Raw genomic sequence first — 21679 nt, forward strand, 5'->3', positions numbered from 1 at the left:
GGGGTAGCCGTGTTAGTCTGAATCTGTAAAAAGCAACAGAGGGTCCTGTGGCACCTTTAAGACTAACAGAAGTATTGGGAGCATAAGCTTTCGTGGGTAAGAACCTCACTTCTTCAGATGCAAGTCTTGCATCTGAAGAAGTGAGGTTCTTACCCACGAAAGCTTATGCTCCCAATACTTCTGTTAGTCTTAAAGGTGCCACAGGACCCTCTGTTGCTTTTTACAGATTCAGACTAACACGGCTACCCCCCTGATACCCTGGTTCTTGTGTTATGTGAAGGGGTAAATAACACTTCCTTATTCACTTTCTCCACACCATTCATGATTTTATAGACCTCTATCATCTTCTCCCTTAATAGTCTCTTTTCCAAGATGAACAGTCCCAGTCTTTTTAATCTCTCTTCATATGGAAGCTGTTCTGTACCCTCAGTCATTTTTGTTGCCCCTCTCTGCACCTTTTCCAGTTATATCTTTTTTGAGTTAGGGGGACCAGAAATGCACACAGCAGTGGTGTGCGCGTACCATGGATGATGATATTTTCTGTCTTATTATCCATCCCTTTCCTAATGGTTCCCAACATTGTTAGCTTTTTTCCCCACTGCTGCAGCACATTTAATGGATGTTTTCAGAGAACTAGCTACAATGACTCTAAGATCTCTTTTTTGAGTGGTAACAACTAATTTAGACCCCATCACTTTGGGAAAAATATTCCCAACTAGATTTATAACGCAGATTATTTTGCATTTATCAACACTAAATTTCATCTGCCATTTTGTTGCCCAGCCACCCAGTTTTGTGAGATCCCTTTGTAATTTTTCGCAGTCCCTGGGGGACACCACTATTTACCTCTCTCCACTGTGAAAACTGACCATTTATTCCTACCCTTTGTTTCCTAGCCTTTAACGAGTTACTGATCCATTAGAGAACCTTCTCGTTTATCCCATGAATTCTTAGTTTGCTTAACAGCCTTTGGTGAGAGACCTTATCAAAGGCTTTCTGGAAGTCCAAGTACACTATATCCACTGGATCACCCTTGTCCACATGCTTGTTGACACCTTCAAAGAATTCTAATAGATTGGTGAGGCATGATTTCCATTTACAAAAGCCATGTTGACTCTTCCCACCCCTCCCAAACATATGTTCATCTATGTGTCTGATAATTGTGTTCTTTACCATAGTTTCAACCAATTTGCCTGGTACTGAAGTTAGATTTACTGGCCCATAATTGCCAATAGAGTTCCTGGAGCCTTTGATTTTAAAGTCAGTGTCAGATTAACTATATTCCCATCATCTGGTACAGAGGCCGATTAAAGTGGTAGGTTACATACCACAGTTAGTAGTTCTGTTATTCCATATTTGAGTTCCTTTAGAACTTAGTGACTGTTCAATTGATCACTTTGTTCCAAAACCTCAAGCTGGGACGGTTCCTCAGATTTGTCACCTAAAATGAATGGCTCAGGTGTGGGAATCTCCCTCACATCCTCTTCAGTGAAGACTAGTGCAGATAAATCATTTAGCTTCTCTGCAATGACCTTGTATTCCCTGAGTGCTCCTTTAGTACCTCGGTTGTTCAGTGGCCCCACTGATTGTTTGGCAGGCTGCCTGCTTCTGATGTACTTAACATTTTTGCTGTTAGTTTTTGTGTCTTTTGCTAGTTGCTCTTTGAATTCTCTTCTGGCCTGCCTAATTACATTTTTATACTCAACTTGCCAGAATTTATGCTTCTTAATATTCTCCTCAGTGGAATCTGATTTCCAATTTTTAATGGATATCTGTCTCTAACCACCTCTTTTACTCTGTTTAGCCATAGTGGCATTTTTGGTCCTCTGTTTTTATTACTATTATTATTTGGGATATACATTTAGTTTGAGCCTCTATTATGGTGTTTTAAAAATGTTTCCATGCAGCTTGCAGGCATTTCACTCTTGTAATCGTTCCTTTTAATTTCTGTTCAACTTTCTTCCTCATTTTTGTGTAGTTCCCTTTTTTGAAGTTAAACATTATTGGGTGGGTTTCACTGGTATCTCCCCCCCCCCCCCCCCCCCCCCCCCCACGTATATAAAATTTAATTTCATTATGATCGCTAGGGTTAAGATTTTGGCACAGTGATTTTTATTAAAATTCACAGGCCAGCAGCCTGAGCCCCACCACCCGGGCCTGATGTGGAAGTCACTGAGGTTTGTTAAAGTCATGGATTCCATCACCTTTGTGACCAAATTATATCCTTAATAACTGTTATTACCGAGCAGTTCAGCTATATTCACCTCCTGGACCAGACCCTGTGTGCCATTTAGGATTAAATCATGAATTGCCTCTACCCTTGTGGATTCCAGGACTAGCTGGTCCAAAAAGCAGTCATTAATGGTGTCTAGAAATTTTATCTCTGCATCCCATCCCAAGGTGACATGTTCCCAGTCAATATGGGGACAATCAACCCCCCCCCCCCCCCGACCCTATTATTACTGGGTTTTCTGTTTTCATAGCCTCTCTAATCTACTTTAGCGTTTCACAATAACAGTCACCATTCTGGTCAGGGGTTGGTAGTATATTCCTACTGCTATACAATTATTCAAGAATGGAATTTCTATACATAGAGATTCAGTGGTACAGTTTGATTTATTTAAGGTTTTTATTATATTTGACCATGTTTTCTTTCATATATAGTACCACTCCTCCAGCAGCATGACCCATTCTGTCATTTGTATATGTTTTGTACCTTGGTATTACTGTGTCCAATTGATTATTATCTTTTCAACACTAACCACTACTTTTCACCTGAGGTGGTCTTCCTCCTCTAAATGCCAAATTAGTAACAATTTCAGAACGACTATTTCCCCTCCCTCCTTCCTTTCAATTTTTGTCAACAACATCTACACTGTTACAACGTGAAAAGTTTAAAATGATCCTCAACATGTCACACTTCACTAAAGGTTGGGGATAAAGCTGGCTCAGAGTTAGAGACACAAGTAAACTGGAATTCTTTGGCAGATTTCAGAGCAGATTTGGAAGTACTGAGATACCTCAAAGTACAAGTCACATGTTCAACTTTCTTCAACCAGAGTTTCAAGCATTTTGGTAATACATGATCCTCAAAAAAGGGTCAGGGAGTTGACTCAGGTAGGCCCCTTCTGGCAGTGTTAAAATCATGCACTGGTGGGATTGACAGAAGGAGATTCTGTAGGCCAGACTTTGCTCTGACCCCATTACTTTCAGAGGATTTGGGTGAGTAACTAACTACCACTCTAACTGCAGGCTTGTAAACAATTGTGATACACAGGAAGTAAAATTCAGCTCACTCTCAGCTATGCTGTATCTGGAAGGATCAAAATAAATGAAATTATTTTTATTCCACCTATTTCCTGCTTCAAGACTTTTAGCCACATCATTTTGAAGAAACTGATGTGACTATTTAAATACTCTTGGGTGCTGCGTGAAGAGAATTACAGAAATATGCAAACAGACAATGAAGATGCACGACATGACAACTAGTTACAAGGATTTGGTAGGCAGTTTGGATATCCAGGTCAGTGTTTTTAAAAACCACAGTTTCCTAGTACAGGATTACTGTATTTGTGAGTCTCTCACTCTGGAAAGGGACTATGTAAAAATAGCACCTGCTTAGTGAAAGAAGAGATCTGCTCCCTATATATATTCAGTGATCTCTATTTTAAGGACATTTTTTCTTTTTGCAGAAACATAACTAGAACAGAAGATAATGTTAATCCCAGAAGAACAGGACAATTTACATTCCACTGTAAACAGCAATGTATCAGACAAATTTGTAGTAAAGACCTTCAGGCTAGGGCATTTAGTCATTTCTCAAGCTCTGAAAATCTGAGTAGAAACAGTCTGACATGGTAGTATTGAGTCTTATGTAGTGTCTCCAATTGAGTGTTTCTTACAAAGTTGTAATGCTGTTTCTAACAATGTTGTATTTTAAGTTTTTTGCATTAACTATCTGATCCAGATTCCTGTGCAATGGAATTATATGAATTCTAATCTGGGTAAGTGTCCACCAATATAGCACATGAATTCCCATTTATGAGCATGTAGGATATTGGCTATCCAGCACTGAATCAGGGTCTTAACATCTAGTTTTAGATGTAGAGAATTTAAATCAGGCCCATTCTTCACACTTGATAGAATTATGCTCACTGGGGACTACAGGCATTAGGGAGTCCATCTTTTAACTAAAACATTTTTGTTGCCCGTCTAGTCTACATGAAGTTCAAGGACACTATTAGGAAGAACTATTTCATATTAGGAAAAACTATTTCACTAGGAGGGTATTTCACCAGAAGCACTGGAATGGGTTACTTAGGGAGGTGATGGAATCTCCACTCTTAGAGGTTTTTAAGGTCCGGCTTGACAAAACCCTGGCTGGGATGATTTAGTTGGGGTTGGTCCTGTTTTGAGCAGGGGGTTGGACTAGATGACCTTCTGAAGTCTCTTCCAACCCTAATCTTCTATGATTCTATGATCCTCTTAGTAACAACAAAACTCAATCTCAGAACTCACATGCTATTAAGCAACTTCCCTGATTTAATGGGAGTTATTAGCATACGACAGTGTGAATGCATTTTCAAGTTCCCGTTTCAACTAATCTTTAGTAAACAGTCATTCTGATCGCAATTGCACATGAAAAGTTTTACATTCAAAGGTATTTTCTTCCATGTAACAAAATACTGTACTTAGACTGCAGATCTGAATACAGTAAAAGCTTTTTTAACCGGCATGCTGGGAGAACGGGGGCAGTGCCGGTAAATTAAAAATGCTGGTTAACTCAGAGGGAGGGGGTTGGTGTTTGGGAGAGGTGCGTGGGAGGGGCTATGGGAAACAGGCTATAGGAGTAAGTTTGGGTCCGGGATAGGGTTTGGGGTGTGGGCTCGGGGTGCCGGAATGGGCGGGGGGAGGTCGCCGTCGCTCACCGTCGACGGCTCCCTGCCCTTGCTGCTCCTGGTGCCCCCTACAGCTCCCATTGGCCATGGAGTCAGCGCTCGGGAAGGGGGGGATGGAGGCAGTGTGCCTGCAGAGCCACCTGGCCATGCCTCCACCAGTAACAGCAGGGATGGGGAGCCACTTGCGGGGAGCAGCCAGAAGTGAGTCCCCTCCCCCCGCATCTGGCATCCCGAGCCACACCCGTGCCCCAAACCCCTCCCGTGCCCCAACCCCCCATCCCTCCCAAACCCAAACTCCCTCCCAGAGCACGCCCTGCAACCCCTCCTACACCTCAGCCCCCTGCCAGTCCCACATCAACCGCACTATAAAATGAACTTTCAGTGCAGATCAGAAATACCAGTTTATAGAGCTTGCCGGTTGGTGAAGTGCCGGATAAAAAAGCTTTTACTGTAATATGGAAACATGCCAGAGGCATTTGGAAAATGGTCTCAATGGGTATTAGTTGTTCCAGCGGACAATTTTTTTTTTTTTTTTTTTCAAGGACACAGATTTCAAGTGATTAAGGAGGGAGAGAGTAGGTGCCCACTCCCAATGGCTTTCAAAAGAAATTAAAGTGCCTAACCATCATGTGTGCCTTTGAAAATTTTATATCATTCCCAGACAATAGCTATATTAACAGAGTTAAAATTTAGAGTATCTATCAATAATTGGGAGTAAAATGCATTATGGGAACAGTGGAATTACCTCCAAAACAAATATTACAAATCCAAGAATTCCTTGTTAAGGTTAAGCTTCAAAGATATTAAAACATTTTAAAGGTTTGAAATCTAGAAAAATTAGATATACATACTCCTGAAAATCTCAGTATTTGATGCAAGGTTATATGAGGAGATTGTGGCCCCAACTGTTATCTGCTGTGTGCAGAGTACAGTAAACATGTTATGCCACAGCTTATCTATTATATACAGCCAACACATCTTTCACTGAGTCAGCTATGCCAGCCCCCAGAGGCTCCTTACTTATATGTGCCAGAGAAGACTAGGTTTGTGACGCAGCCACCTAAGAACCATCCTAAAAGATCACCAATCAAGCACCCTAGATTTCTACTTCCTTTAGGCACTGTGGAGAAGGAGTTAATACATAATCCCTTCTATCAGCCCAAACCGACTTTTTTGCTATCAAGAATGGGGATGCATGAGAAACCATCTGGGTGCCACTAAAGCCATGTCACCTTCCTCTGGTATCTTACCAGACGACATAGCATGACACTCGCTCCCCAACCTGATTTTGTGCAATTTCAGATATTTACCCATTTGCCAGAGGCCTTGGAAATTCAAGCTGTTTGATGCCTTGGAATTCAAGGAAAGGGCACAAGTGCCTTACTGATTAAAAGAAATCAGAGCGGGAAAAGGGCCTGTGGGCTATCCCATAGGCTGTCAAACAGGTCCAATCAGATTGCAACCATCTTCCCTTTTTTTATGGTTGGATGGAGGACACTGACACTTTGTTGTAACATGAAGTCTTAATACAGAAGAGGTTGAAAATCATTGTCTTAATCATATTTTGATTTCTACAGTGGCAAACCAAGGCAACCATTTCTATCTAGTGTCCAACAAGGATTTGACTACTATAGTCAGCCTTCCCTGAAGTCCTTAGTGGACTCAATGTGTTAAGGACTATATGGCTCTGTAGAAAACGTTTTCACCCCTCAGCTCACAGAAAGCCATGCCAATGACTTTTATAGGTGTGATGTATTCTCATGTATTATCACAATATTTGGGTCGCAAACATAATAGGGGCATTTATGTTTAAAGTACTTTCATTGGAATTTGTAAATCTCAGGGAAGCACTTCTATTGGAACTGGGTATTTTAAAAGCTCATCTTTACAAAAAAGTTGGGCCAAATTTGACAGAACTATCATTAATCCAGACCCTAGAATTTCGGAAGGCAGCTTCCACAAACTCATGAAACTAACTGGATTTTTCCACTGGACACTAGATTGGCCTGTGACAGAAAATTGAAGAAACTACAAACAATTCGTTCTTCTTTCACTGTCATGACTCAAAACTCCTGGTAAGAGGCACTAACTGGCTCTGCTGCTAAGTCTACTGTAACCACACTATTTGCTACTATGCTTTGCGATTAAATAAAGAATGAAGTGATAACACAGATAGTTATCACAAATGAAAGTTGCTGATAATGCTGGTTTTTCCTCCAGCACAAAACTAAGGTTTGCCTTCACTGCAACAGATGGCTTGAGTTACTACACTCAAGCTAGCGAGAGCAGACACTAAAAAAATACCACTAGAACACCACAGAGTGATCAGGTTAGCAGATGATGAGCTGCTGCATCCCACTACATTACTAACTTGAGCATCAGCAGCACTCAAGCTTCAACCCACCCTCCAATTGAGCAGATAGCTGGTGCTTTCAGCTCCAGCTAACTCAAGCTAGAGATGTGTGTATATGAACAAGAGTAGGTTAGCAGCACCACTGAAGTTAAACACAAGTCCTAAGACAATGGACCTACGCTCCCTATCATGGGAGAAAGACCATGTTCATTGCTGGTGATGAATGAGGACAAAACCGAGCCTGACTTTCATATCCTCTGGGTTTATATAGTGGGCAAACAGTGATTTTTCCTTGTCAACCACAAGCTTTTACCATAAAATCATTGAGACATGAACATAGCACCCAGACAATACCATTTTAACAGTCATTTTCAGACTAGTGCTGTGCTTGAAGACTGAGTAACAAGTATACCTTTTTTCAGTATCCAAAGAAGTGATGTCAGGTCAGTGGCTAGAAAGATATTGTGACGGGGCAAGGCCAGATGGCTATAAGAAAGTAGTGAGAAACAGGTATGTTAGCCCCAGGCTAAACAAATCCCTGTTACCATGGTAACCAAATGGCAGTTGCTCCAGGTTAATCAAGACACCTGGGGCCAATTAAGATCCTTCCAGAAAGCAGTGGAGACAGCTAGGTTGATTGAGACACCTGAAGCCAATCAGGGGCTGGCTGAAACTAGTTAAAAACCTCCCAGTTAGTCAGGTGGGCACGCATGTCAGGAGCTGTGGGAGGAAGTTGTGCTGTTGGAGAGACTGAACAGTACACACCATATCAGGCACAAGGAAGGAGGCCCTGAGGTAAGGGTGAAGTGGAGCTTGAGGAAGTGGGGACTGTTGTGGGGAAGTAGCCCCGGGAATTGTACGTGTCTTGTTTCTAAAAGGTCAGATACCATAGCTGATACTATTAGGGTCCCTGGGCTGGAGCCCGGAGTACAGGGTGGGCCTGGACTCTCCCCTTTACCTCCCCCGATTAATCACTGAGACTGGGAGACAACAGAATCTGTGCAATGGAGGATAGTTTCTCCTCACCTCCCTCACTGGCTTATGATGAAAAATGGCTCAATAGGCTGTGACCCTTGTCTCTAGAGAGAGAAGGGTTACATGGAGGGTCACAGTGAGCCTCTGAGGCTAGTGAAATCCACCAGGAAACGCGGAACCCACGGAGACAAGGACAGAGCTTTGTCACAATATGAAAAGTCATGAAAGGCAACTGTTCACTTCATAAACTTCACATATGTACAGGTGGACTAACTCAGGCTGACCATTAAAACTTTGAAGAGAGGTTGAGCCAAGGGCTGGAAGGAAGATGGGTTAGGATCTTGAGAGCTGGTGTCTGGTAGTCTTGATCCCACTCCAACTCATCTTCAGAAGTAGAAATATTAGAAAACAATAAAACTAAACATACTACTCCATAAGCTGAAGACTACCACATCTGATCATGGAAAAAACGGTTACCTACCTTCTGTAACTGTTGTTCTTAGAGATGTGTTGTTCACGTCCATTACACATTAGGTGTGCGCGCATTGCGTGCACGGACGTCGGAAACTTTTTCCCTCAGTGGCTCTCGGCAGGCCGCCCCCCCCCGCCAGAGCGGCGCCCCGCTCTAGCATATATCCCTGCGGGCCCGACCCTCCCTCGGTTCCTTCTTGCCGGTGACTCCGACAGAGGGGAAGGAGGGTGGGAAGTGTAATGGACGTGAACAACACATCTCGAAGAACAACAGTTACAGAAGGTAGGTAACTGTTTTTTCCTTCTTCGAGTGATTGTTCACGTCCATTACACATTAGGTGACTCACAAGCTTACCATTGGAGGGAGTTCGACACCCGAGCTGGGATTGTCACTACTAGGTCTAAGGAGTCTCTGTTGGGGCGATACATTTGGGCCAGCCACAACTGTAACAGTCTGAGTCTTAGGCGGGCATGTCTGACTACATGTGTGCAAGCCGCCATGTGTCTCAAGAGTTGCATACAGCATCTGGCCGTGGTCGTGGGAAATTGTTGGATGGAGCTTACGACCCTTTGAATGGCCAGGAACCGAGACACTGGAAGACTTGCCTGTGCCGCCACCGAGTCCAGGACTCCTCCTATGAAATCCAGTCTCTGTGTGGGGATCAGTGAGGACTTGAGTACATTGACCAGTAGACCGAGCTTGCGGAACACCTGTAACACCAGTGCCACGTGGAAGCGGATTTCGTCCTCTGATCTGCCCGCGAGGAGCCAGTTGTCCAAGTATGGGTATACCGGCATCTTTCTTTTTCGAAGAAAGGCTGCCACCACGGACATGCATTTCGTGAACACTCGCGGGGTTGTTGCTAGGCCGAAGGGCAAGACCGTAAATTGGAAATGGTGTTGGTTGATGGTGAAGCACAGGAACTGCCGGTGGGCCGGGTGGATGGCGATGTGAAAGTACGCATCTTTCATATCGAGGGCAGCGTACCAATCCCCTGGGTCCAGGGATGGGATAATAGCGCCAAGGGAGACCAGACAAAAACGTGCCTTGACCAAAAATTTGTTTAGTTTGCGTAGGTCCAAAATGGGACAGAGGCCCCCTTTTGCTTTGGGCATGAGGAAATATCTGGAGTAAAACCCTTTCCCTCTTAGGTCCGAAGGGACCTCTTCCACTGCTCCTACTTTGAGGAGGGCCCGCACCTCCTGCATAAAGAGTTGCTCATGAGAGGGGTCCCTGGAGAGGAACGAGGATAGGGGGTGAGACTGAGGGGGCGAGGAGAACTGAAGGGGTATCCCGCCTCCACCGTGCGAAGGACCCAGCGGTCCAATGTTATACGGGACCAAGCACGGTAAAAATGAGACAGGCAGTCCCTGAAACATATAGGAGGATCCGGTATAAGGGTCGGTACGCTGTCCTCGAACGCAGCTTCAAAACCCTTGCTTATTTCCCGGCTGCGGCTTGCCTTGGCCGTTGTTTTGGCCCTCGTTAGGCGTGTTATTACGTCTACACCTGTTATCCCTGCCCCTTCTGCGGTACGGTTCCTGTCTAGGACGAGGGTGGTATTGCCTCTGTGGTGGTTGGGGCTTAAAGGGTTTCCTCTGCGTCACTGGGGCGTGCATTCCCAACGACTTGAGGGTTGCCTGAGAGAGTCTTTGAGGCTATGCAATTGGGAATCTGTCTGGTCTGAGAACAAGGCTGCCCCTTCGAACGGGAGGTCTTGCAAGGTGTTTTGTACCTCTGGGAGAAGGCGGGAGGCCTGTAGCCATGCCGAGCTCCTCATTACCACTCCTGACGCGATTGTCCTGGCCGCTGCATCCGCAGAGTCAAGGGAGGCCTGCAAAGAGGTTTTGGCTACTGCCTTCCCCTCGTCCACCAGGGCAGCGAACTCTGGTTGTGAACCCTGGGACAGGGAGTCCTTAAACTTGGAGACTGATGCCCAAGAATTGAAATTGTGTCTGTTCAGAATCACTTGTTGGTTAGCGATCCTCAACTGGAGGCCCCCGGATGAGTAGACCTTCCTCCCAAATAAGTCCAAGCGCTTTGCCTCCTTGGCCTTGGGGGCCGGGGCTTGCTGGCCATGCCACTCTCTTCCGTTGACCGCAGAGACAATCAGCGAACAGGGTGCTGGGTGAGGGAAAAAAGGGAAGTCGAATCCCTTGGAGGGGGCGAAGTACTTCCTCTCTACGCCTTTCGCAGTTGGTGCACTGGAGGCCGGTGTTTGCCACACTGTCTTATAATTCGACTGTACTGTTTTTATGAGCCGGAGTGCAATCCTGGAGTGGCCTTCCGGGCTTAGGATGTCAACCATGGGGTCCTCCTGCTCTACAGTCTCCTCCGCCTGCAACCCCAGATTGAGGGCTACCCAGTGGAGCAGATCCCGGTGTGCCCGATGGTCAATTGGGGGAGGGCCGGACACTGTCGTGCCTGCCACAGCCTCATCTGATGAGGAGGAAGAGGTTAGGGCCTTCTGTGCATCCTCTTCCAGCAACTCCTTACCTAGTGGGCGCTCCTCTGGGATCTGTCCTATAGTGTGGGCCTGAGACAGTGCCGGGTTTGGTGCCGAGTCGGCTTTCTCACTCCGGTGGTCTGGAGACCGTGGCCTCCTTGCGCGAGGAGGGGCGCCCTTGCAGGGAGCGGGACCAATGTCTCGAGGGGCCAGATCTCGAGGTCCTGGACAGGGGGCCTTGTTGGTGATAGGCCCAAGGGGTCCAGAATGGCCATTGTCCTGGCTGGCCCCACTGTGGGTGCCAAGCGACTTCGTGTTCCCTACCGGCCAGTGCCCTGTGGGCAAATCTGCTGGACTGGCCCGAGTCTGCCTCCAAAACCACAGACGGTGACCTGGATGGCCACGGGGGTGCCGTGGGACGGTGCCGGTCCAGGGTCGGACAGCAGAACTTCCGGGACCGGGAGTAACGTCTTGCCGACCTGGACCGGTACCGATGACCTCGGGACTGGGAACGACTGCTAGTGGTCAGTCTCTGGGATCGTGTGGCTGACACGTCCTGGTGCCCACTCGAGTAGGGCTGCTGGGTCGGTGCCGGGCGCCTGTTGGGGCCCGACGGCTGTGCGGCCCTCTGCGCCAAGGGTAGCTGGGAGTCCACCGAGGCAGAGCTCGACTGGGAACGGCGCTGTGAGCGGTGCCGAGATGGTGACCGTGATGGGCGCACCATTGCCGGCTTGCCTCTGGACGGCCGCCTTGGCGGATTATCTTTGGCTTGGAGGGGGCCCACAGCGGACAATTCGATGAGGTCCTTTGCCCACCTCAAACGTGTCCGGGGTGGAGGGCTGTTCCAAAAGCTCCTCCAGCCCTTTCTCCTCACTCGATGCGCCTATCCCGGGGCTCGACGGGCCTCTCGGCGCCAGAGCCACTGGCACTGGGATCTGTTCTGGGGTCGCCACTCACTTAGGCGCATTCGAGGTCTTCGCGGGCACTGCCCTCTTATGCGGGGAGCATCCTCGGGCCTTGGGTTGGCCCTTCGATTTTGCCGGCGAAGATGACCAGTGCCGCGGGCGGTCTTGCTGTGCCGGTGCCGTCTGCTTATGGTGTCCCGCCGGTGCCAGATCACGAACTAATGCTGGGGCACTCCGCACCGAAGTTGACAGTGCTGCGGCTTGATTCGAAGTGGAGGGCTGCAATGCAGCCTCCATGAGCAGCTGCTTAAGGCGAAAGTCCCTCTCTTTCTTAGGGCAAGTCTACACTTACCCGGTAGTTCGGCGGCAAGCAAATCAAACTTCTGGGTTCGACTTATCGCGTCTTGTCTGGATGAGATAAGTTGAACCCGGAAGTGCTCGCCGTCGACTGCGGTACTCCAGCTCGGCGAGAGGAGTACGCGAAATCGACGGGGGAGCCGGCCTGCCGCGTCTTGACCGAGGTAAGTTCGAACTAAGGTACTTCGAACTTCAGCTACGTTATTCACGTAGCTGAAGTTGCGTACCTTAGTTCGAATTGGGGGGTTAGTGTAGACCTACCCTTAGTCCTGGGCTTGAAGGCCTTACAGATCTTGCAGCGCTCTTTTTGGTGCGCTTCCCCCAGGCAACGGGGGCACGAGTCGTGGGGATTGCTTATCGGCATAGGCTTGCGGCACGTGGCATAAGCCTTGAAGCCTTGGGCGTGCGGCATGCTCCGCCGCCCAGGGCCGGTGTTGGGATCAACCAAACACCTAACACAAAGGAGCTTAACTACTACTAAAGAACACTAAGATTAACACTAGGTACTAAAGAATTGATACTGCTAAGAAGAACACTAACTATTAACGCTAAGGGACACACTCAAGCGAGAGACAGAGTTGTTCCAACGCCGTCACGGATGGTAAGAAGGAACTGAGGGAGGGTCGGGCCGGCAGGGATATATATACGCTAGAGCGGAGCGCCGCTCTGGCAGGAGGGGGGGCCCCTGCCGGCCCGACGGGAGCCGCTGAGGGAAAAAGTTTCCGACGTCCGTGCACGCGACGCACGCACACCTAACGTATAATGGACGTGAACAATCACTCGAGGAAGCAAGTAACCATTTAGAAGACACTTCAATGGAAAAATCCTAGATTCATCTTTGATATGCTCAGCAGTGAAGGGATTTAGATGTAGCAGCTCACAGCCCTGGCATAAGTGTAAATTATGGAAGGTAGCAAAACTTCAGTTCCACGCACATTACTGTCTTTTCTAAACGTGTCATATAGAGAATAAGGGTGTATATTTTCCTTTCACAAATTAACTGGTAACGGTTATACCTCCAGAGGCATGTTCAAGCTTTGGGGAAATTCAAGCATCAGCATCTTGCCAATTGCAATGACAGTAGCACACCGTATATACTCGTTCATAAACTGAATTTTTTTTAGTAAAAAAGGGAAGCACCAGAGAAGGAGGTCGGCTTATGAACGGGTATAGACAGGGAGAGGTGGGACACAGCCCCTCCCCCCAACAGAGGGAACAAGGAGAGGCAGCAGAGCCAGAAGGGAAGAGGCAGGGCCAGAGTCTCTCCGCTTCTGGCCACGCTGCTCTCCCCGCCAGCCTCCAAAGCAGCTGCGGCAGTGCCTCCTGGCCCGCTGGGGCCGTGCCGCCTGACCCGCTGGAACATTCTGTGGCCACATCGCCCGGTCTGGCCCACCGGAGCAGGCTGCAGCCGCGCTGCCCAGCCTGCCGGAGCAGCTTCAGCCAGGCCAGAGACATCCTCCCCTGGCCCTCACCAGATAAGATGGGATGGGGAGAGTGTGGGGGTCCCGGGCTAAGGGTGGGGGTCATGTGGGGGGGAGGGGTGTCACAGGGGTTACTCCCCTGACTCCCAGCTTCTCCCCCCAAAAAAAAGTTTCCCCACCAGCTGCTGTCCTGGCCTGTCAGGGTAAGCAGCTGGCGTGCCAGGACACTTTGTTTACTTAGGTTTACCTCTGTGCCTGCGCACACTCGAGGTAAACAAACAAACCATCTCAGACCACCAGCAGCTTATCCTCATGCCCCGGGAGCCAAAGTTTCGCTGACCCCTGAATTATAGGGTCGGCTTATGAACGGGTCATAAAAATTTTCCATTTTTACTTATCCATCTTGGGGGGGGGGGGGGGGGGGAGAGTCGGCTTATAAATGAACCAGCTTATGATTGAGATCTACGGTAAATCATTGAGATCAAGAGGGGGAAATAGCAATACTTGAGCATTTTTTGTTCTCTCGGAGTTGAGCAGCATGTTGGACATCAAATGTTAACTGCTGCTATCTAATATTACTTCCATGCAAGCCGCAATCCTCCAGAGATCCTTTCCATACACCAATTTTGCTTTCAGACACACATGGAGGACAATGGATGCTTAGTCATTGGATAGAATTGTTTCCCTGGACTGAATGTCTTGCTAATACCACTATATAGAAACTGCTGAAACCTGCTCTGAGTATAAGAGAAACTCAGACCATGATTTGGACTCTACATAATGCCACACCAAAAGTGGCATCACAAAAGTATAAAAATTAACCTGTTCAATATAAAATGTGCATAACAATTGCAAAATGTGCCAAGGGACAGAGAGGAGATCTCCATGTTCTGAGAAAAGACTATATCAGGATAGCTTTCACCAATGTTACTGACTTCTTATAATTTAAGAGGAAGTGTTTTATACAGCTGAAGGAAGGCAACAGGGTATGTGGGTACTCAGCATCTATGAAAAAAATCAGGCTATTTATGTGCTTTATATTAGGCACCCAAGTTTGATAATATTAAGAACCAGTAAGTGCTACAAACATTGTTCTGTCCGACTCCCCAACACTGCAGAGGGGGATGTATAAGTGGACAAAAGTTACTTTCTTTAAAAAAGGCATATAGCTAATACCCTTAAATATGGAAATATTTTAACAGAATTTATTTTCTGTTTGTTGGCTGACTTCTGGATTCCACTCTACTCAGACAAGGAAAACACTAGTCATTTTCAGTATCACCTACACTAGCACAATGCCAAGTTAACACTTGCCAGAGAATATTTAAAGCTAAACAAGACTTTAAAAGATGTATTTGGTTTTGTAAGACTACCATATCTACATTAAGTAGGTGGCCACATTCTTTTAAATAGAAACCTCTCACTGAAATAGAGGGATGAGAGCAGAAGATGGGTTTGGGGACTCTGGGCTCATTTCCAGCTCTGCCACCAACTCATTGAGGCAGAGTGAAATTTAAAGCCCTGAATGCTCAAATGACTATCTCCTCACCACTATATTACGTAACAGCAACTAGTCATCAGAAGCGCTCAAGCTAGTACCTTGGTATAAAAAGAGGCTGTCAGCTGGGTGTTCTCTATGAAGAAGATTACTGACAAGGATCACTTATTACAGAGCTTGCTTTATGGTTGTAATTTTCAAATTTTGCACAAAANTTCTGTTGGGGTTTGTAAAGTCCTCTTAAAAAAAATGCCTAATCTAATCACAAGCCAGTAAGTGAACACTTCAATCTCCCTGGTCATTCTATCACAGATTTAAAAGTCACTGTCATTGAACAAAAAAACTTCAGAAACAGACTTCAAAGAGAAACAGCAGAACTAAAATTCATTTGCAAATTCAACACCATTAATCTGGGCTTGAATAGGGATTGGGAGTGGCTGGCTCACTACAGAAGCAGCTTTTCCTCTCCTGGAATTGACACCTCCTCATCTATTATTGGGAGTGGACTACATCCACCCTGATTGAATTGGCCTTGTCAACACTGATTCTCCACTTGTGAAGTAACTCCCTGCTCTCCATGTGTCAGTATATAATGCCTGCATCTGTAGCTTTCACTCTATGCATCCGAAGAAGTGAGGTTTTTACTCACGAAAGCTTATGCCCAAATAAATCTGTTAGTCTTTAAGGTGCCACCAGACTCTTTGTTGTTTTTGTAGATACAGACTAACACGGCTACCCCCTGATACTCTATGAAGAATGAACACAAACTTTCTCGCAACCACCCACTCCTTGGTTTCACACATCTGAGCTTCAGGGGAGTGCTACAAAGCTTTGCTTTGGGCTTTTCTGGGAAGAGAGGGTTGGGAGCATCAATAGTGGCTTGGGAGGAATTGTTTTAATACCCTTGCTGTAGTAGGAAATATTGTTAGCAAGGTGTTAATATTGTTTACTAGCATTGGCTGGCAAGGATCACTTATTACAGAGCTTGCTTTATGGTTGTAATTTTCAAATTTTGCACAAAAGACAAGCATTTTAACAATAAATGACATTACTCAAGGTTGATATATACCCAAGGATGTTGCAAGAATACATGTGTATTTAAAAGGTTTCTGTTGGGGTTTGTAAAGTCCTCTTAAAAAAAATGCCTAATCTAACAACAATGTCCCCTTAAAATCTCACTTGTGGTCTTCCTTTCTCAAACTGATGCTACTTTATACTGGACAGCATACAGGTGGTAAGCGAGAAAGCCAAGAACAAGCGTTGATGCTTAAGCAAGCATATCTAGGTGTCCACTACTGCAAAGTGAAAACTCCAGGATGGCAGCCGGATTAGAATTTGACCTGGCTTAAATACTCAACATGGGGAAATTCAGATAAATAAGACCACAGAAACAGACAGAATCCAAATGTTACTGCTTGCAGACAGCAAGTTAAGTGATCTCAACATAACTGCATTCTTTCAAAACAAAAAACCCTTTAGATATTTTCAATATTAGCTCTTAAAATATTACTAAGGCTACATCTACACTACAGGGGGGGTCGATTTAAGATACGCAAATTCAGCTACGCGAATTCAGGCAGGTAGTGTAGATCCAGCCTAAGTTTGAAAGTCATGAATCTAGAAAGTTGTACCAGTAGTTCAGAAAATCTCAATGTCAAAACTTTGGGAATGGCTAAGGTTTTAATACCAGTCTTATCTTTGTCCCCTTACCCTTGACTACCATATATGATTCAGCTACTGTTACAGACCTCTACTATCCTGCAGCAAAGCTACGTAAGAGCATCTGAACTGCAAACCCACCCACTAATTAGCTAAAGTCAGACTCCTTCCATACCCCCATTATGGGCTAAACCCCACATTACTTTATATATGGGTCACATGAGATCCTGCCTTATTCCATTATGTGGAATGGACATCCACCACCATCACTCCCCCAATTAACTGAACTTGTACTGATCAGTGACCACATGCTCCCAACACATACCAAATAAACGGTTTCCACATGTATAATAGGGTGATCCATGGCCTAATCATTACATCTTCTAAACCGCTTCATAGGCCAGAGATCCCCCTGTAACCAGTACAGGCCAGAAAAAGCAGTTATCCTACAAGATTCCATATTACTGCAATGCATATGCTCGCTCTCGCTCTCTCTCTGAAGTTACATTTTTCTTGTCTTAATTAGTGGAGTTCTAACATCAGCAAGGAGGAGAAAAGTGAGGTAAAGAACCAGCACGGCTTTCCTTACCAGTGTTTCTAGACTGATGTCCCAATGTTTAATCAACTTGTATAAGAACCCTGATTTTCCTGGCTCCCATATTCTCTTTTACAGAGACTATCATATTTGCCTTTGTTACCAATCTAGCTGCTGGATTTGGGCTCAGAGGTTATACAGCAACACCACAAACTAGCAAAGCCTTCTTTCACTTCAGAAAATATAAATCCTTGTGTTTTCAGAAGAAACGTTTTGCTCTGGCAACATTGACTAGAAATCAAAAGGTGGCAGCAAAATACTTTTTCATAGAAAACTCAAGATTCAAACCACAACCCCAAAAAACAAGACAAAAAAAAAATCAGTGTCCAAAAGATGAAAACAAGACAGGCTAGCACATACTATACTGATGCCCTGTATCCGTCAAGAGCAATTTAGTCGTTGCAGGATTAATGCAGAGTCTATTTCTGGCCACCCAAGACTCAACATGTTAGACACAGAAAAAGACCAACATGCAAGAATGACATGCAGAAGGCACCCAATCTGAATATTATAAGTATTTGCAAGATAACAGGAACATGTTTGTGCTTGCTTAGGGCAGGGATGGGCAAACATTTTGGCCTGAGGGCCACGTCGGGGAATAGAAATTGTATGGTGGGCCATGAATGCTCACGAAATTTGGGTTGGAGTGTGGGGGTGGGGAGAGGGCTCTGGGTAGGGGTGCAGGCAATGAGGAGTTTGGGGTGTAGGAGGATGCTCTGGGCTGGGACAGAGGGGTTTGGAGGGCTGGGGTGTGGGAAGGGGTGTTTGTTCCAGCTGGGGGTGCGGGCTCTGGGGTGGGGCTGGGGATGAGATGTTTGGGGTGCAGGAGGGTGCTCTGGGCTGGGATCGAGGGGTTCGGGACGGGGGGAGAGATCAGGGCTGGGGCAGGGGGTTGGGGTGTGGGGAGAGGCTCGGGGTGCAGGCTCTGAGCAGCGCTTACCTCAAGTGGCTCCCGGAAGCAGTGGCCTGTCCCTTCTCTGGCTCCTACCTGGAGATGTGGCCAGGCGGCTCTGCATGCTGCTCCATCCATAGGCACCCCTCTGCAGCTCCCATTGGAACGCTTAGGAGCTGGAGCGGGGCCATGCCGTGGCTTCCGGGAGCCGTGCAGTGCAGCCCCCAACCCAGCGCCCCAGCCGGAGCGGGGCAAGCCCCAAACCCCACTCCCCAGCAGGAGCTCGTGGGCTGGCTTAAAACAGCTTGTGGGCCACATCCAGCCCACAGGCCATAGTTTGTTTGCCCACCCTTTCTTGGGGCATTTGGAATTCTTGCAGAAATACAAAATTCCCAGAGCATACACACATGAAACTGGAAGGGAATTGGGGGATGGAAAAAAAGCATCAAGAGCAACAAATGCCCCCTTAAAAAAAGCGGGCATACTTCTCCTGGGTACTTACTTTCCCCATTAGCCTCTGAAAATTATCAGTGCTAAAACAATAGCTGGTGTGCACTGCTATGTAAAAAGGAAAAATTTCCTCTACCTCACATAATAGATTCTCCATACATATTGTATTCATCTGATCCATGACTAGATCAATCCAGTTATCTGCACTTCTCATGGGTTTCAAGTGAAAGGTGTCTGTCTACCAAAAAGGTGGCGACTTACCTTTCCATCAGCTTCTCTTTATCCCAGTTGAAATGGCTAAGTAGTATTCTGGTGATAGTTGCTGGATTCTAGAGAAAGAGAAAATAAAATAATGTACAACAAACAGTACACTCTTGTAACTCAGTCCATGGGTGATCAGGGACCTGAATAAGGCTCTTGACAAGCAAACATGGAAGCCAAGGATACTAAATGTTTATTGACAAGTTGTACTGTCCTCATTATCTCCACACTGGGTGAACTATTAGTCCAAGAAGATAAGCACATTTGAAAAATTAAATAGGCTTAAAATTTGTTTGAATATAAGCATTTTTCATAATTGCTACCCTAAGAAATTCATTTAAGCAAAATGGAAAAAACTGTTGTAGACTCAATGCTCCATATAAGTCACCACAGCAGTTGACTTCATGTCTACTGCTTATCACTGAAGAGACGGGGGGGGGGGGGGGGTTATCTTTTTTTGGATCAACTTCTGTTGGTGAAAGACAAGCTTTCAAGCTCCACAGCGCTCTTCTTCAGGTCTGAGAAAGGTACTCAAGAGTCACAGCTAAATACAAGGTGGAACAAAATTGTTTAGCATAAGGAGTTAACACATTCTAAGGAACCAATCAAGGTGAAATGGCCCGTTAACACCCCTGCAAGTCACAGGACAAAAAAACTGGGTTAGTGGGTTACAGACTGTTTTAATAAGCCATAAATCCAGTGTCATTAAGACCATGATTTTTAGTATCTAGCAAATTATGAATTTAAGCTGCCAGGCTTGTCTTTTGAAGGTGGTATGCAGGTTTCCTTTGAGGATGAGGACTGAAGTCAGAGGTGGAGTGACTGTGTAAAAAATGGTCACCCACAGATAGTGTTTTTGTCTTTTAGCATTTTTCTGAGAGAGTTCATTCGAGAGCATAATGATTGTTTGATTTCACCCACAGTTATTGGGGCATTTAGTGCATTGTATGAGGTACACAACATGTTGTATGCACGGGTAGGACTTAGGGATCTTAAAAAGTATGTTGTGGCAGGTATTGTTCATCACAGTGGTGGAGATGTGTCTGCAGGCTTTGCATTTGTTATGGCAGGGTCTGGTATCACTGAGTTGGTAGGTCCTAATCTATGTGGAGCTTACTTCTGATGATGAACTTGGCATGGTTGGAAGATAGTTTGAAGGCCAGAGAGATTTCTTTAAGGATGTGGTCCCCATTATGTATAATTTGTAATTTAATGATACCCCACAGATCAGGATCAAACATCCACCAGGTGTCTGAAAGCATACCTTAGCTGTTACAGAAGGGACAAGACTCATTATCTTGTTACACTTCCCTTCTCACATGAAGAACTTGGACCCTAGGTACATAAACTCAACAATCCAATCATGTTTCTTCAGGAAGCTCTGGACAACAGTTATGTTAACATTCCACAGATGTTTTCTGTTTAGTGCAAGCAAGCAAAATCAAAGTGGGTTAAAATCCATTTCTCAGTGGATGGGAATGACAGGAAAAGCCCTTGAAGTACTGGGGTGATGCAAGTATTGAACAGACAGTAGATAATCACGTAATTATGTATAATATAACCATAAACATTTCCTGTAGTAACTAAACTGAATACTAAAATAGATGCCCGTTATAGCGTGAGTGCTTGCCCTCAAAGCATCTGTGTCAACACTGGCATTACACTGCATGCCACAGTCAACACAGCCTTTGAAAAGGGAAATCATGTCTCATCAATCTATTAGAATTCTTTGAGGGAGTCAACAAGCCAGTGAACAAAGATGATCCAGTGGATATAGTGTACTTGGACTTCCAGAAAGCCTTTGACAAAGTCCTTTACCAAAGGCTCTTAAGCAAAGAAAGGAATCATGGGATGAGAGGGAAGGTCCTCTCATACCAGTAACTGGTTAAAAGCTAAGAAAGAAAGGGCAAGAATAAATGGTCAGTTTTCACAGTAGAGAAATAGTGGGGTCCCCCAAGGAATTGTGCTAGGACCAGTGCTGTTCAACATATTCATAAATGATCTGGAAAAGGGGGTAGTGAGCTGCCAACTTTGGCACATGACAGAATTATTCAAGATAATTAAGGCCAAAGCATATTGCGAAAAGTTACAAACTGGGTGAACTAGGCAACAATGGCAGATGAAATTCAATGTTGATAAATGCAAAGTAATGCACACTGGAAAAAATTGCAAATAGACTTACAAAATGATGGGATCTAAATTAGCAGTTACCATTCAAGATCCTGAAGAAATCATGTTTTCAGAGAACTAACCATCCACTCAATATGCAGCAGCAGTCAAAAAGCCAACAGAACGTTAGGAACCATTAGGAAAGGAATAGATAAGACAACAGTAAATATCATAATGCCACTATATAAATCCGTGGTATGCCCATACTTGGATTACTGCATGAAGTTTTGGTCACCCCATCTCAAAAGAGATATTAGAATTAGAAAAGGTACAGAGAAAGGTGCAACAAAAATGATTGGGTTACAGAACAGCTTTCATAGGAGATTAA

At 45.6% G+C, this 21679-nt stretch overlaps 1 protein-coding gene across 2 annotated transcripts in view; it reads right to left on the minus strand.

The window, feature by feature from the left end:
- ARIH1 (ariadne RBR E3 ubiquitin protein ligase 1) overlaps positions 1-21679 on the minus strand; it is a 125232-nt gene that overhangs the window by 53781 nt on the left and 49772 nt on the right. For both annotated transcript variants that reach the window (XM_034782872.1, XM_034782871.1), the window contains exon 2: positions 19183-19250. In XM_034782872.1, coding sequence (XP_034638763.1) covers positions 19183-19250 — 68 coding nt within the window. The remainder of the gene's footprint in view (positions 1-19182; positions 19251-21679) is intronic.

Source organism: Trachemys scripta, chromosome 10 (genome assembly GCF_013100865.1).
Source record: "Trachemys scripta elegans isolate TJP31775 chromosome 10, CAS_Tse_1.0, whole genome shotgun sequence".
Classification (NCBI taxonomy): domain Eukaryota; kingdom Metazoa; phylum Chordata; order Testudines; family Emydidae; genus Trachemys; species Trachemys scripta.